This window comes from Delphinus delphis, chromosome 7, assembly GCF_949987515.2.
Source record: "Delphinus delphis chromosome 7, mDelDel1.2, whole genome shotgun sequence".
In the NCBI taxonomy this organism is placed as follows: domain Eukaryota; kingdom Metazoa; phylum Chordata; class Mammalia; order Artiodactyla; family Delphinidae; genus Delphinus; species Delphinus delphis.
The window spans coordinates 62,846,209-62,863,104 of record NC_082689.1 but is presented as its reverse complement, the minus strand read 5'-3'; the positions used below and the strand labels follow the sequence as shown (position 1 = coordinate 62,863,104).

Genomic DNA, 16,896 nt, shown 5'->3' with positions numbered 1-16,896 from the left:
ACCCTGCTTCTGTTTAAAGCCATATTCACGAGCAATAAGGATGAGAAGGGTGCAGATGAACATAAGCGATGATGCCAATGTGTGCGGAACACTGACCAAGTTTCAGACACCGTTTCACATGCTTTTCATGTTTTTTCCTCATTTAATCTTCCAACAAGACTCTCTGAGGTAGGGACTATTATTGAACCCAAAACCCCAAAGACCAGATTTAAACGGAAGCAGTCTGACTCTGTACAACAACAGAATAAGATTTTCCCTTTGGGGAAGCAGCTGTTGTGCTGTTGATGTTTGGTACCACTTCCCTCCTGCTAATTGGCTTCAGAAAGGGAAGTCATTGATTGGTTTTTTCGATTGAGGTCTTAAGCTTCAGCCCTTAAAAGAACGATTCTAATCATCTGCGTGTGGCACATCGTGAGATAGGAACAGTAAATTCAAATGATCAAATACACCTAAAATCATACTTGATATTTACCATTCTTGATAAGCTCCCTGAGGACTCCGCACCTGGGAACTCATTTCTGTCTGACGTAAGGAGTTATGTAATACATACGTGTTGTTTGAAGAAAGTAAGGCTTATGTTGTGTAGCTGATTCACTTTGTTATACAGCAGAAACTAACACAACATTGTAAAGCAATTATACTCCAGTAAAGATGTTAAAAAGAAAAAAAAGAAAATTTGATCTCAGACACTGGTACAGTAAGTAGCCATCATCACTCAGGTCTTCATTAATCATATCAGTTTCACAGACATTACTGAAGATGAGCTATGGCCCGATGCTCTGCAAGGCACCAGTAAGATAGCCTGGGGAAAAAGCAACTGGCATCCTTGAGTCATGGTCCTAGCTCATGAGCTAGGACCATGAGCTTAGCCCCAAGAAGGGAATTAAACCATGTTTAGTAAAAAGGAATGAATGGAGAATCTAAAAAGTACAAGGTTCTCCCTAATAGGAAGTGGAGGAAATATACTCTACCTTCACAGGAGTTTCTGTCAAAACTATTGGCTTTGAACCCAGGTCTACAGGAGCAGATGAATCCTCCTTCACTTAATTGGGTACAGTTGTGTTCACATAGATTTTCAGCACATGACCTTTCTTTTCCTGTATCTGAAAAACAAAATCCCAGCATTACAAATGAAAAGTACAAAGCACATCAGCCACAAATGAAGAGTCAAGTGGTGTATCAGAAGAACACCTACAGATAGCCAGTTATAGAACACCTTGAGAGGACCCCGTTCCATAAGCTTTGCAGAGTACCAGAGACCTCTGTATAGGGATATCTGATAATGGCTTGAAAACCATTTGTACAAATACATGTAATGTCAGATCCTTGAGGCAATTTTCCGATTATACTCAGCACTGCCAGGCTCATTCTCAGAGCATCCAGTTCTGGACAGAATCACAGCCAGGGACTCTTTACAACTGTAACCACCTGCTCCACTATCTTAATATTATATAATTATATTTATATATAAATAATGTTTACATATAAATAGATACATCTCAAATGTGTGTATACATGTATATATATACACACACGTATAAATAAAAGACACTGATACAGGTATCTCCTGACTCAATTCTTTTAAATAAAAATAGATTTGTATCTATTTGTCTTCTATAGTAGGCAATGAAGTGAACTTAGCCACTTCTCAGGGTCCCTTAAGGCAGGGGTCCCCCACCCTCAGGCTGCAGACCACTACTGGTCCACAGCCTGTTAGGAACAGGGCCGCACAGCAGGCGGTGAGCAGCGGGTGAGCAAGCGAAGCTTCATCTGCCGCTCCCCACTGCTCCCCATCGCTCCCCACTGCTCCCCATCGCTCCCCATCGATCCCCACTGCTCCCCATCGCTCCCCACCGCTCCCCACTATTTCCCATCGCTCCCCATCGCTCCCCATTGCTCGCATTACCGCCTGAACCATCACCCCACCTCCAGTTCCCATCCGTGGAAAAATTGTCTTCCTGGTGCCAAAAGGTTGGGGACCGCTGCCTTAAGGTACAATGACCATGGGTATATGTGGTTTGAATAAACTAAAAACATTCAGTTTCAAAAACACAAAATAAAGCACAATAACCTTCAATGGAATGCTGCCCTTGGATTTCATACTGGAAAGCTTTATGCGTGAAACTCTTATAATAAAGGTCTACTCTGAGCTCTTAACAATGACACATTGCTAAATAGGTCTGTTCAGATTTTCTATTTCTTCCTGAGGCAGTTTTAGCATTTTTTGTCTAAGAATTTATCCATTTCACCTAAGTTGTCTAATGCGTTGGCATGAAGTTTCTCATAGTATTTCTCTATTACCTTTTAAATTTCTGTAAGGTGGGTAAGTAATGTCTCCACAGCATTGCTCAATAAATGTGACCCTATTTTTATCAACATGAATAGCCTTGAGCCAGTCACATAACCTCTCTGAGTCTCAAGTGCACCATGAGGCTCTGTGATTTCCTCCCCAGCTCTAAAATCTACAATGTGATTAGGGATCCCAGGAGGTAAAAATTTCTGGACCAAGTGTTCCCTTGAGTGAGTTATACTCTTGTGAAGCAAGAGTCTTTAACGAGAGCAGAACCCTCGAACATTATGAGATTCATCCTCAAATGTAAAGACCTTCCTGTAACTTTTTTCATTTGAAAACAATCACCATTTTAATTCATAATACAAGAGATCTCCCCCAACCCAGATATATGACACTCTATTTCGGAAGTAGACACTCTATTTTCCATTTTATGAAGAAGGAATAAGAACTACCAGACAGAGAAATAGCAGGTCAATCTATCTCTGTAATCACATAAACAATATTTGCAACCTGAGGTTAACTTCTTTTCTTTATCCCTCAATGGTGTGAGCAAAATGTTAATGTCTTTCCTTTCATGATTTTAAAATGTTTTTAAAAAAGAAAACACATGTCCAAAACACTTCAGTGATCCTGTTTAAAAGAAAAGGAGGAGGAAGAGGAGAAGAAAGGAAAAGAAAAGGAAAGCAAGTGGATTAGGAGCATCAAAGAACTGGTGTTTTAAATAAGAATTCTATGTCTTAGTCAAATTAGCCCACTGCAGTAAGACTGAATTCCATATCACAGATCCGCTTAATATCTGAAAAGAAATGCTGCTTCCATACCATATTAATGCCTGTGATACCTATTTCCTTTAAATAAACCCTGCTTTTAATTAAATGTCATTTGAATTAAAAGTACTGAGGTTAATTTTAAGGCTTTTAATTGGCACAGGTAACTAAAAGAGAAACCAATGTTTGACCTGAGCCTAACTTGGAAATATTCCAAAGTCCTGGAACCATTCACATATCAGTCTCTAGGCAGCAGAACCCAAATCTACCTTCGGGTTTTACAAATTCCATCATGTTTACGCTTTTTAAATATTTAATCAAGTCACATTATTATGTCAAAAACTCCAGGCCCCATTGAGAAAGTGCGTGAAACGAATGGCAAATCAACTCAATATGGCTGATTCTTCATCTCCTTTTGTAACCCACACAGGAGACAATTTGCCAGGAAATCTTTGGGGCGCCTCAGAAAAAGGCGATTAAAGCCCACAAAATGGAAAGCATGTGCAGCTAACTAAGGTGACTAAGTCCAGACTTGTAGGGTTTGAAGAACTCCCTCCTTTTTCCTAAGAAGAAATCGAGGCCTGACGAAGTCAGTGTGTACTCCAAGTGGCACAGCTGGTTGCAGAGGAGCTAGAAGCCGGCTCTTCCAGACTGCAGTCCCAGGACTGTTCAAATTCTGCCTCTGCCACTCTGTGTGACCTCAAGCAAGTTACTTAAGCTCTCTGAGCTTTATTATATAGTTAGACATAATAGCAGTAATCCCCTGGAGCTATCTTGAGTGACAAATTAGAGAATGTATGTGAAAACATTTCATAAATGCTATAAAGGACTACCAAAGTGCGAATAATTAGCATGCCCTTCCAAGATTTCCATCACAATATTAAGCTAGAATCATCCCCTGATTGCATACATCATCCTTTCCCTACACAAAATCCTCTCTTAAAAATAAGTGGTCCTTCCAAGGTCCCCTGTGACATCTCCATTCTCACCGACCACTCTTCCCCTATGTGCCAAAGATACTGCATTTGGCTTAAGATGAAAAAATGTACAAACTAAGAAACAAAATTAATAGCTTCAAGGTGCTGAGAGGCACCTAATGAACTGGGAAGAGGATACGCCCTGCAGTTAAACAGATCAGAGTTCAAATCCTGACTCAGTTTCTTAATGACAGGAAGACATAGCCAATTTATTTAACCTGTAAGCTGGTTTCCTCACTCGTATAAAAGAGAGAAACAGAAAGACAGACCATACCTAACTCACAGGATTGTTACAGGGATGAAATGAAATAATCCATGTACTGTTTAGCACAATGTCTGGTATTGAATAAGTGTTCAATAACAGGTGGCTATGGGCTTGACTGCAGTTCAGAACACAATGTGTAAGTTAAAGAGAAACACGGTTATCGTCTACTTTATGTTATTGCATGCTTCCAGTAGGTTAACCTGAGTTACTACAATGAAGTATAAAAATAAGTATTTACTTACTGCATCCCGTCTCATCAAAATGGTCACCACAGTCATTGACATCATCACATACCAGGTGCTGTGAAATGCAACGTCCATTGCTACACTTAAATTCATCTGCTGTACAAGGTCTAGGAGTCGGTTCTACACCTAAAATTTAAGAATAAGATAAAGTCAAAACTTTTTCTTCTGTGAAACATGACGCTTCCTTCTGTGGCAGAGGCAGTATCTCCACAAATAAGCTCATGCGCTTCCCTACAATTCCTCGTCTCCCTTGCAGTTAGGTTGGGACCATGTGTCTAGTTCAGGCCAATGGACTATGAGTTGGAGGTGACACGTGTCACTTCTGAGCTGAAGCTATTAAAGCCCATGTGCCTCCCTGCTCGGCAACCCAGGGACCATGTGTATCAGGTGGCCTCGCGTCAAGATGGAGAAGGGCGTGCAACCTGCACCGGCCTTTACGTGAGTGAGGAATAAGCCTTGGCTACGTCACACCACTGAGAGTTTGCGATTTGTTGGTTGCGGTCACTAGTATTAATTACCCTCAATGATATAGAAGTAGGGCACTTCCATAACAAAACCTAAAATATTCGGCATTGGCGTCAGTCAGGAGGCAGGCAACGAGGAAAGTGATCCCAAAGGAGGGAAAGATGGAGGCCTGTGTTACGCAGTGGCAAAGGATTTGTAAAGTTGTCACCTTGGAAAAACTGGAAGGTGGACCACATGTTTACTGAACTTGTCAATCTGGGCAAAGAGGTTAGAAAATGGAATGTTAATAATGTGCACGGGTTGCCATTACCTGAGTTTGGCAAGAAAGAGATGAGCTCGGGGAAGAACTAGTTGATTTACAAGCAGAAATCCATGAAAATAAAGTCCAGAAATCTGCAGTTTGCAGAGAACCTACTGCATTTAGATGACACAAGACTCTGAAGTTTAAAAAGGACCAGTCAACTCTCTTAGTTGAATTAAATGACTGCCCATCTACTTTTCTGGCCTGAATATAACTGACAAAGTTGACCCAAAGGTGCGTGAGGGAAACTAAGCAAAGAAATGCAACAAATTCAAGAACTGTGTCTCAAAAAAAAAAAACCCAAACCAAAACAAACAAACAAACAAAAACACTGAGTAAGGTTATTGACACTTAGAACTAACTGAAAGCAAGCAGATCAAAAACCAACATACGACCAAATAAACCAAAACACTGTGACTGAGGTGACAAAACTCTTGGGCCCCCAAGCTTCTACAAGCAGGGAGTGGCTGGGAAAGCTGTACTGCCCCTAAGGAGGGCATACTCCCCTGTTCCCTCTTCATTTGAAGAGGGATATAGACAAGCAACCACTCCCAAAGGGTGGAGGCAGAGACAATGAAGAAAAATGGGCATAGGTGTTCCTCTGAGAGCAGAGTCTTGATCTCATCAATGAATCTCCTCCGATCCCCACTATATAAGGGCCTTCACAATGTCTGCACAGGGTAAACATACAATTTACTCTCCAAGTCGATATGCTTGTGAGAGGGAAAGGAGCTCTATTAACAATTCCACTAGGGCAACAGACGTACATCAGGACTGTCCTGGGCCAACATGTGCCACCATGGCCCAGTGGCATTTCAGAATTGCTACAGAACAGGGACAGCAAGGAGTCTCTCATTCCTTCTTTCCCAATGAGGATGTTTATTTCCATTATGCTCCCCCTGTTCTACCACTATCTACTGGGGGCAGGAGACACAAATAAAACTAGTGTCTTAGTTTATGGGCCTCCAGACCAAGAGGAAACACATCTGGAATTGATGGCATGACTAGTGCCTGTCACCTGGAGCTCCTGGATTTCACTTACCGAGAGGGACTCTGGGTTATGTCCCTGGGGGAGGGGTTAAGAGTGTTCTACGCATGGAAAGAAAAGTGCACAGGGAATTTTAGTGACACTAGGGTACACTGTGGTAGAAACAAATGGTGTTCACTAAATATCCATGCATTTCCCTGCATTTCCCAGTCCCCCTTGCAGTTAGATTGGGACCACGTGACTACTGCCAGCCAATGGACTGTGAGTATGCGTGACACCTGTCACTTCCAGGCCCAGGAACTTAGGAAACTGTCTCCTCCATTTCTCACTTCTCCTGCCTCAGCAACCTTGAAGGCTATGTGTTCCAGATGGCATAATTACAGGATGGAGGGAGCTGCCTGACCTTCATCAAACTTTAGTCCTCTGCTGTTTTAAGCTATTGAAATGTTGCAGTTCGCCTACCGTGATGGCTAGCAGTGATTCCTCTAACTTCCTGCTCCACAAGAAGAATGTTAGTTTACTACCCCTTTTTTTCCCACTCTGGGATTTGACCACATGCTACAAATGTCTGGCTCCACTGAAAAATGGCATGACTGATAGGGAAAATGGAAAGAGAAGAGGGAAGGGGGTAAACCTGCTCCAATTTTTAAAAAAGGTTTTATTTCTGGGTTTTCATTCTTTTGTGCTATGCTTCAAACCAACATATTAACAATGTTATAACCACAGGTTCATCTCTGCCCCAAAAAGGTGAGGGAGAGGGAGGGTACAAACTTGCACACGGCAATAGTATCAAAGTGCCCCTGACACCCAGTCCCCGGGATGGCCATCTGGGATGGCAGCTGACAGTAAGCATTCTAAGCCCACATCAATATAAGGAATAGAAAATAGAAAAGTTAAGCATTTATCTAAACTTTCCCAGATAATATCCTTTTAGGAAAAAAAGTAATTCGACTCAGGAGAAATAATTTTCCTCACTGACTTTTTCTAGGTAAATTAAATTGCCCAGAAAATTAATCAGCTCTCTCCTTCAATGGATAGATTTAAAACAGTCTCAAAATGTACAAGCACAGATTTTTCAATATCTAAAATATTAAATGCAGCCAGTTTGAAACTTATCTCTTAAAATAATCTATCATCTTTCTCTTCTGGGAAATACATTTTCATTTTAAAGAAGGATATTAGATAAGCTCTGTGAACACCAGAGCTGCCTTATTTAACATGATCTTTTCAGTGGGGCATTGAGAATTTCCCATGCCTAGATTGGCAATTAGAAACTCTAGGCTGAAGAGTGACCAAACCTCATCTTTGAAAAGAGAGAAACCATTAGTTTGTCAAGTGTGACTCAAACACTATTTAGTGTTTGTTCTCACTTTCTTAAGGAACTTGCCAACATCTGGTTCAAATGAAATAGGAAGAAGCGGGGAAGGGTTGCCTCTGAGTAATGCGTGTTTATAGGGTCTTGCAAACAATAATGTCCATGGAGATCTGCACTCACAGGTGCAGCTCAAGCCTCTACAGAACAAACTGAAATCCCTGAGGTACATTTTGCAAACTGCAAGAAATTGGGGGCCCTTCTTTTTCCCTTCTCCCTTTTTTTTTTTTTTTTTTTTTTTTTTTTTTGCGGTACGCAGGCCTCTCACTGTTGTGGCCTCTCCCGTTGAGGAGCACAGGCTCCGGACGCGCAGGCTCAGCGGCCATGGCTCACGGGCCCAGCCGCTCCGCGGCATGTGGGATCCTCCCGGACCGGGGCATGAACCCGTGTCCCCTGCATCGGCAGGCAGACGCTCAACCACTGTGCCACCAGGGAAGCCCTCCCTTCTCCCTTTTGACTTTTGCTTACAGTTCTCCTTCTTCTCATCACTTCCATCTCCACAGTCATCCTCATGGTTGCACAGCTCGTGACGATAAATGCAGCGATTGTTGTCACACCGGAAACGGTGTGGTGAATCACAGGGAACACTCACTAAAACACAAGACGGAAAAGCAAAAGTACAGGTTAAGAGCAAAACATAAGGGTCAGGATCTAAAAACACTCCTGTGCCAGCGCCAGGCTTGCCTGATTCATCCCTTCATTGGCTTGTTCGATTAACCAATCGACAAATAGCTCTTGAGTGTCTAGTTGACACCGTGGCGCTGTGCCGGGCATCAGATTCAATTGGGAAAAAGAAAGACACAATCCTTATCCTCACGGGATGTTTATTGTAGCAGGAGAACAGACTTTACAAATTAACCATTCAACTACAACTGTGATAAGAGCCACAAAGGAAACATGCTGTGAAAGCATCTACTGTGGAGATATGATATAGTTCTGGGGGAGGAGAGGTCAGAAGAGGCTTCACATGGAAAAATTCTGAGTCAGGAAGGCAGGCTTCTGGACCTGAATAAAAAGTCTCTGGGCTGAAGCATGGAGTGAGGAGGACAATGGTGGCCAGGAGGCTGGAGAGGCCAGCAGGACCATACCTGAGCCAAGAGGCCACTGTTTGTCCCTCTGACTGGAGTTATCATTGAGCCTCTAGAACACAAAGTCTTTTCTTTAAAGTTTTACACCATGATGGACTTTCCTACCTGAATTCCCTCACCTATTGCACTTAAAGTTGATATTTCATAAGCAAACCCTGACTCACTTTATTATCCAGAATTAGACCTCTGGCTCATGCTTGTGTCCCTGTGAGGAACCTACAGGTAGAACCCAGGTCCCTTAGTTGCTACAGGGAAACAGTCCTCTATGCATGTACCAGGAATTCAGTGAACTCAACACACATGTCTTCTTTCCCATGGAGGACTTGAGCTGTTTGATTTTCCTTCTGCCTTGGTACCACAAACAGGGAGCAAGAGGAGAGACTTGTAATGAGGTTGGGGAGAAAAAATTCAGCTCTGAGGGCTTCCCTGGTGGCGCAGTGGTTGAGAGTCCGCCTGCCAATGCAGGGGATACGGGTTCGTGCCCCAGTCCAGGAAGATCCCACATGCCGCGGAGTGGCTGGGCCCATGAGCTGTGGCCGCTGAGCCTGCGTGTCTGGAGCCTGTGCTCCGCAACGGGAGAGGCCACAACAGTGAGAGGCCCGCGTACCGCAAAAAGAAAAAAAAAAAAAAAAAATCAGCTCTGAGAACTGGTTCTTGGAAGTATCATTAATAGAACTTTGCAAGAATTATTTGCTGTGAAATGCAACATTATAAAACAGTGTTGGTCACTTTTTCATGTGGCTATATGTCTCTGCCTCCGCAAAGTTTAATTTTACTAACTATGGGCACTTTATCTTTTAGAGGGAAGCAACTTCCTGAGGACTTCTTCTTTGAAAGTTACACATGCTTAAGATGTTTTTCAAGATTCATCAAGTGAAAAACAAAACAAAACATGGTTAGTTCCTTATACAAAACTAAGATGTGGCAAGGAAAGTGTTGGGATGCCACTGGGAAAATATAATGTATGCTAATTCAAAGTTCTCTGGGGGGAAGGAATACTCTGATATATCATTTTCTAGAGTCAAATCCCTGGGCTAAAAATGAATTGTTTTCGAAGGCCACAAAGTGTTTAAAACTATGGATGCTTGCCCAACTTTCTCATGTCCCAAGTAGAGAACTAAGCAGGAAAGTGAAAGCACACTGATGCAGATGAATCTAGGAAACTGACTGGAAGAGGTGATGAGAACCCCAGAAGCAAGTTGCAGCTAAGTCAGACTAGGAGTTAACCAAGAGTTCCAGAAGTAACGTTTCTGGGAGTGTCTTCTCCTGTGTTGGGGGCTTTTACTTACATGAAATGCTTAAGCTTTAGCTTGCATCAGGATCACCTGGAGGGCTTATTAATGCAGAGAGTGCTAGGTCTCCCTGCCAGAGATTCGGATCGGGTAGATCTGGGGTGGGCCCATGAATCTGTATTTCTAACACGTTCCCAGGTAATACTGACTCTCCTAGTACAGAGATGACACTCGGAGAACTACTGTCCTCAAGTCTCTCCAATGACTCAAAGCGTGGAGCAAAATGACCAAAACAAACTCTATTTTCATTCACTTTGTTAAAATCAGTAGTTCTCAACCAGGAGACTAAATTAAAAGCTAAGGAGCTTTCTCAATATACGTTTTGCCCAGGCCTGACATGTCCTTGGACATTCTGGTTCAATAGGTCTAAGCCTAGGGTGGGACCAGAGCGTGTGCTTTTGAAACACCTCTCCCCAGGTGATTCTGATGGGTACCCAAATTGAGACTCACTGGTTTAAAAAATAAATAGAAGCAGGAGGGAAGAGATATGGGGACATATGTATATGTATAACTGATTCACTTTGTTATACAGCAGAAACTAACACACCATTATATAGCAATTATACTCCAATAAAGATGTTAAAAACAAAACAAAACAAAAACAAATAAATGCTGGAGAGGGTGTGGAGAAAAGGCAACCCTCTTGCACTGTTGGTGGGAATGTAAATTGATACAGCCACTATGGAGAACAGTATGGAGGTTCCTTAAGAAACTAAAAATAGAACTATCATATGACCCAGCAATCCCACTACTGGGCAAATACCCTGAGAAAACCATAATTCAAAAAGAGTCATGTACCACAATGTTCATTGCAGCTCTATTTACAATAGCCAGGACATGGAAGCAACCTAAGTGTCCATCAACAGATGAATGGATAAAGAAGATGCAGCACATATATACAATGGAATATTACTCAGCCATAAAAAGAAATGAAATTGAGTTATTTGTAGCAAGGTGGTGCACCTAGAGTCTGTCATACAGAGTGAAGCAAGTCAGAAAGAGAAAAACAAATACCGTATGCTAACACATATATATGGAATCCAAGAAAAAAAAAAAAAGGTCATGAAGTACCTAGGGGTAAGATGGGACTAAAGACACAGATCTACTAGAGCATGGACTTGAAGATATGGGGAAGGGGAAGGGGAAGCTGGGACAAAGTGAGAGAGAGGCATGGACATATATACACTACCAAATGTAAAATAGATAGCTAGTGGGAAGCAGCCGCATAGCACAGGGAGATCAGCTTGGTGCTTTGTGACCACCTAGAGGGGTGGGATAGGGAGGGTGGGAGGGAGGGAGACGCAAGAGGGAAGAGATATGGGAACATATGTATATGTATAGCTGATTCACTTTGTTATACAGCAGAAACTAACACACCATTGTAAAGCAATTATACTCCAATAAAGATGTTTTAAAAAAAAAAAGATGTTTAAATAAATAAATAAATATGTATCATACAACAGAAAAGAATTAGATGGGCTTGAATTATGATGTAACGTGAAGTGACTAAGGACTAACTAGTTTTAAAATGTCCTAAAGGTGTTCTCTGAAGCTCGGGGGGTTTAGCAGAAGTACTCTGAGGGGCACTGAAAGTAGGATGGAGCAGGAGAGATGTACAGCCCCACCCTACCTCAGACTTCAACCGCAACAGTTCTGCCGCTATTTATGCCAACTGCCTTTGAAGGCCACAAAATGTTTAACACTATGGATACTTGCCCAACTTTCTCATGTTCCACGTAGAGAACTAAGCAGGAAGGCCAAGTGAAAGCACACTAATGCAGAGCATGTGTCCAGTACTCAAAAATTGTACAACCGCCCTCCTGGATCACAGGCTCCACGTAAGAAACATTGACAACACCAGCCCCAGTCTCTCTCACTCACAGCACAGATGAAGTTCTTCATCGGAACCATCGCCACAGTCGTTATCACCATCACACTTCCAAGATGACTGGATACAAACATGATTTTTACATTCGAACATAGTAGCTGGGCAGTATGCCCCATTGGGAAAGCGAGTGGCTGTTGGTGGGGAGGAGACATAGTCAAATTATTAGAAAAAGATACTTTTTGGAAAGCTATCCGGCTATTTCTCCTTTACAGAAAGAGCTCTCCTAATGGAAAGAGTTCCATTATAGCGTGCTCTTCATGATTCAACCAGATGTTCTGTGGCTATAAACTGTCTGAAATTCTGATGGAATGTTTCTTAAGGATAGATGACCAAGCCCAGTATTCAATGACATGAGTCATTCTGTGGACAGCACTGCACTTTTTCATTATAGGCAAGTGCAACCCTTCAGTGGTGTCAGCACTGGCTTTTCCTATCATCCATTTATACAGTCTCTCGGAAACCAGGTTTTAAGATGCGGCAACTGCATTATCAACAAAATCCATCATAGACAATCATCAACAGTTAATATTTATTCAGTGATTCAAAAAGACTAAAATGCAAATGATCATATCGGCTTTATACTTTTAAACAATTCTATATGCCATTATTCAATTCAGAAAACGTTTAATACTGGGACTTCATTATGTTTGAATACCCTTTTATTCATTGCTTGAATATTCTTTTACCTGCCAAGTTTTTATCCAATTAACGATTTGTAGAGTAGCTGATAACATATAAATACTTTCGTTAGCACACTTAATATATTCTCTATTTGAAATATTATTAATGAAATGCACTTGAATGGCTACTGTGAAATATATGGACATGGTGACTCAGGCCCCAGGTAAACTGATAATTATCAATGAACGCTGAATAGAAAATATCTATGGTCTTTTAATATAAGAAGTGGTGGCTGATGGGAAAGGTTGGGTCTAAACTGCCATATCCATACATTTCAGACAAACGGTGCCACGGGTGTCTAGAAACTTACGACAAGCGGCTTCATCAGAGGCATCGTGACAATCGGCAAACCCGTCGCATTTCATTTGGTCAGGAACGCAGTGCCCGCTATCACACTGAAAATATCCAGGATGGCAGGTCATCATCTCTGAAGAGAAAAGACTGTCATTTCCAGGACGCCTTGGCATTCTCAGACAACTGTTAGTTCCGTGGAGGGTAGTAAGTCTTCCATCACATTCCTATCCATACCCGGTGACTGGCTCACAACAAACCCACGCCTGGTGGTTAGCGAGTAAATCAACTCTCAAAGGTACACCTTCCCCGTCCAAAATATGGAGATGGAAGTAGCAATCTCTCCTCTATTAAATATCTCTAGCTCTTAAACTTTTCCTCAAAACCCTGAACTCCCCAACTTTTACTGTTTTGCACGCTGATTTTTCTCAGACTCGACCCTTAATCAGTAAGAGCTATAAAACTACTTGGGGTTTATGATTCCTATTCTAACATCTGACCTCTACACCAGGGAGCTACAGCCGTATATATCTTAGGACCACTTTCTGGAGAACAGTAGGAAGACCAATGTTTTTATTTGTTTATAAGGTCCATGCAGATTAAAGTCTGCTCCTAGCGGAGGTTTAAGTTAAAATGAGATTTTTAAAACTCTCTTGAGATTTTCCCCTATTATTATTGATCTAGACTGCTATAAGGTAATCATAAACATAGAAAATATATATAAAGCAGAAGGTACTGTAATGCTAAGGTTTATATATTACATAAATTACACAGAAATCATTTAAGTCTAAAAAACCTTCCAAACACACATGTGAAGCCCCTACTTCCGACCAATATGCTGACCCTAGTACAAGACTCTCTGGAAAGCCCCTTAAAGAGCTGTGACAGTTACCGCAGTCCCGCTCATCTGAGTTGTCCCCACAGTCATTGTTTTGGTCACAGATCCATCGCGAAGGAATGCAGCTCTGATCATCACACTGAAACTCGCTCTCTGTGCATTCCCGGGGGGCTGAAAAAGAAAGCCACGTGGCCATCAGAGGGCACCAGGAATCATACATAGGAGACAGGCTTGTGGACTGGCCTAAGTGTCCTCTGTGCCTAACACCCTCCTGTGTCCCAAGTCCCAGACTGTCCAGCCTCCAAAAATAGACTTTCCATCTCAATTGTAAGTCTGTAAAGAATGGACTTTGTCAAAAAGTTTGTCCAAAGGTGATTTAATCTTAAGATAATTTTTCATTTCCTGAAACTCCAGATAACCTCCTATAGGATTCAACATGAACTTTCTTATGAACAATAAAATGCCAATTGGATCACCCTTTTGTGTAAGAAGTTTTTACTCAATTGATAATTGCAGGGGTAACCAGCATCCTGATTCTCTCAACTGCCTATACCTTCTTACTTCCAAAAGGGGACTAAAGTCAGAATGTATTTCATGTTAATCTGAAATCGATATATATCATAAGGCAATGATATATTGTAAGTCACCTCAAGTTCTTTTTGAAAAAAAAATAATAAACTTGAGTGTAAATAAATAAATAAGAGACAAAAGATATACTTGGGTAAATATTCTTCTCCCAGAGCTTGATTACAAGCAGCTGAGAAGGAGATGAAAAAGTAGTAATGTACCAGTCAGAAAACAAGAGATCAGGTAGCCGTCCTCCTACCCTTTGAGGATGAACGGCATAGACAGTTGAATTACAGACAAAGAGCAGACATCACCACTCCAGTGGCACGTAAGGATGAAGGACCCTGAACACTCACTACAGTTTTCCTCATCTGAATGGTCTCCACAGTCATTGTGCCCATCACATCTCCAGCGAAGAGGGATGCAGTGGTGATTTGTACAGCGAAATTCCCCAGAAGGTTTGCATGCCATCGACTCTGCAAAGCACAGTCATTGCAAATACTTCAGAAACCCATGGTCAAGAAATGTCGAAGTAGTCCTGGCTTTCTTGTGAGATGGTCTGAGGCTTACGCTACCATATCCTCAAAGCTCCCAGAAAGAGGAATGCCAGCCACATTCACTGTCACTATTCCTCTCTAGGCTAAACTGAATCTATCCTACTGTTAGAAACTAGATCCATTCTCTTCTGTAGAAACTGTTCAAAAAATGATTTGGTCCCTGGCTTGCAATTTGCAATGAAGGCCTGGAAAGGAAAATTAAGTGATGCCACCAGCAAACAAAACACGTCCATCACATTGTCTTTATTTGATTAGACTCAGTGTTATTAAAATAACCCAATATCTTCCTTACCTCTCTTCCAACTAAACCTAACACACACACACACACACACACACAGAGACATTGTTTTCAAGTTAGAGTATATGCTTAATCTTGGCAAATTCCATTCATTCATTTGGCCTTTTGTCCATAAATTTTCTACGTTGCCAGACACAGAGGATGTGGAAAGTCAGAGGGAGATTCAGAATATGAAAATCTCCAAATAAGAAATATTCTGATTTTGAAATATCCTTTTTAGAGATAGATACCAAATCTTTTCTCTACTCCCCCTTTCATTCCTTTCAATCAATCTCTAAGATTAGACAGACAGTTTAAACTTGTCAAGCGTAAATAGGAACTCTGCATTTGGGAGAAATTACACAAATTCCTAATATCTTCACAAGGTCTTCCCCAAGTATAGTATCCTTTGAGACACATTTCCTTTAAGACGTATAAAGTAAACTCCCAATATCCCTGTAAAATACTACAAAAATGTAACATGTTATTAGAGGCGAACAAAGGAAGGATGATGTGGGAAATCTGCTCTCATCTCCTGCTAAGTTGTTTGTCCCTCCCTCCTCCCCTGCAGCCCCTCCCTACCACAGTCCTGCTCATCGCTGTTGTCCCGGCAGTCATCGAAACCATTGCACACAGCCCACAGCAGGATGCAGCGGTAGTTTGTTTTACAGTCGAATTCCGTATAGTTGTCACAGCGGTAGGCAGGGCTCACTGAAAAGAGAAGAAGGGGCAAGGTCAGAACTGAAGTCTCGGTCCTGACAGGAAACCAAAGACACCTTTCCATTGTCTTATTTAAGATGCGGTGCTGATGAGTAAGGGTGACCGTGTTACCAACCAAACGGACTCTGGCAACTGTGTCTCTTTTAGGTGTGATCTGTTCACCCAAAGCAGAAAGACAGAGTCCTTAAGTTTTCTCACCGTTTCATTACCACTCATTTATGTTGCAGTCAAACTTTGGGGGGAGTGGGGTGGGGTGGGGGGAAGAACTGGGTTTGAAGTAAAAAAAAAAAACCAGGTTGAAGTGTTAGCTCTGGCACGAAGTAGAAAAGTGACCAGCCACTTAACATGAAGTTCAGGCTCCTCACTTGTAAAATGAGAGTTGGTAACACCCACTTTCCCTACCTCACCATGTTTCTCTGAGGCTCAGAAGAGAAAGTGCTAGATAGACAAAGTGTAAGCCCTTGTTATCATATTCGGGACAGTTAGACGTTCGTGTATGGAGAGCAGGAATCAGCCACTTGAGAACAGGGGGCGTGGTTCAACCCGCAGGCTGTGCGCGCGGCTCTCCTTTGCCTTGCGCTGCCGGAAGAGCCGCGGGGAAGAGCCAAGAGGGGGCACCCCATGGGGCTGCAGCAGGGGCTGCACACCCTCTCTCCATCCATCTTGTTCCCTGTTCCCGGTCAGGCCGGGTCCCTCTCACAGGAACTTACAGCATTCCTGGAGGGGCTCGTCTGAGTAGTCTCCGCAGTCATTGTCTACATCACACTTCCAGCTCTGAGGGATGCAGTGGCCATTGGCACACTTAAAATAGCCCGGCCGGCAGGTCCTGCTGGCACAGTGGGAACTGTCTTCGTCCGAGTTATCTCCGCAGTCGTCCTCCATGTCACACTGCCAGGATTCCGGGATGCAACGTTTGTTGGCGCACTGCCATTCGTTGGACTCACACTGGTGATGCTCTGCAAGCGGGGACATTTGGTTATCAGCTTGGAAGGTGTCAGGAACGAAAGCTCCTAATTTACACTAA

General features: G+C 42.4%; 1 protein-coding gene across 1 annotated transcript in view; it reads right to left on the bottom strand.

Moving 5' to 3' along the window:
* LRP2 (LDL receptor related protein 2) overlaps positions 1-16,896 on the bottom strand; it is a 196,332-nt gene that overhangs the window by 21,762 nt on the left and 157,674 nt on the right. Inside the window, exons 56-64 of the mRNA XM_060016628.1 lie at positions 16,583-16,828; positions 15,735-15,863; positions 14,675-14,794; positions 13,806-13,922; positions 12,933-13,049; positions 11,931-12,072; positions 8,142-8,260; positions 4,545-4,673; positions 972-1,103 (exon numbers count right to left, since the gene is read on the bottom strand). Of these exons, the coding sequence (XP_059872611.1) occupies positions 972-1,103; positions 4,545-4,673; positions 8,142-8,260; positions 11,931-12,072; positions 12,933-13,049; positions 13,806-13,922; positions 14,675-14,794; positions 15,735-15,863; positions 16,583-16,828 (1,251 nt within the window). The remainder of the gene's footprint in view (positions 1-971; positions 1,104-4,544; positions 4,674-8,141; positions 8,261-11,930; positions 12,073-12,932; positions 13,050-13,805; positions 13,923-14,674; positions 14,795-15,734; positions 15,864-16,582; positions 16,829-16,896) is intronic.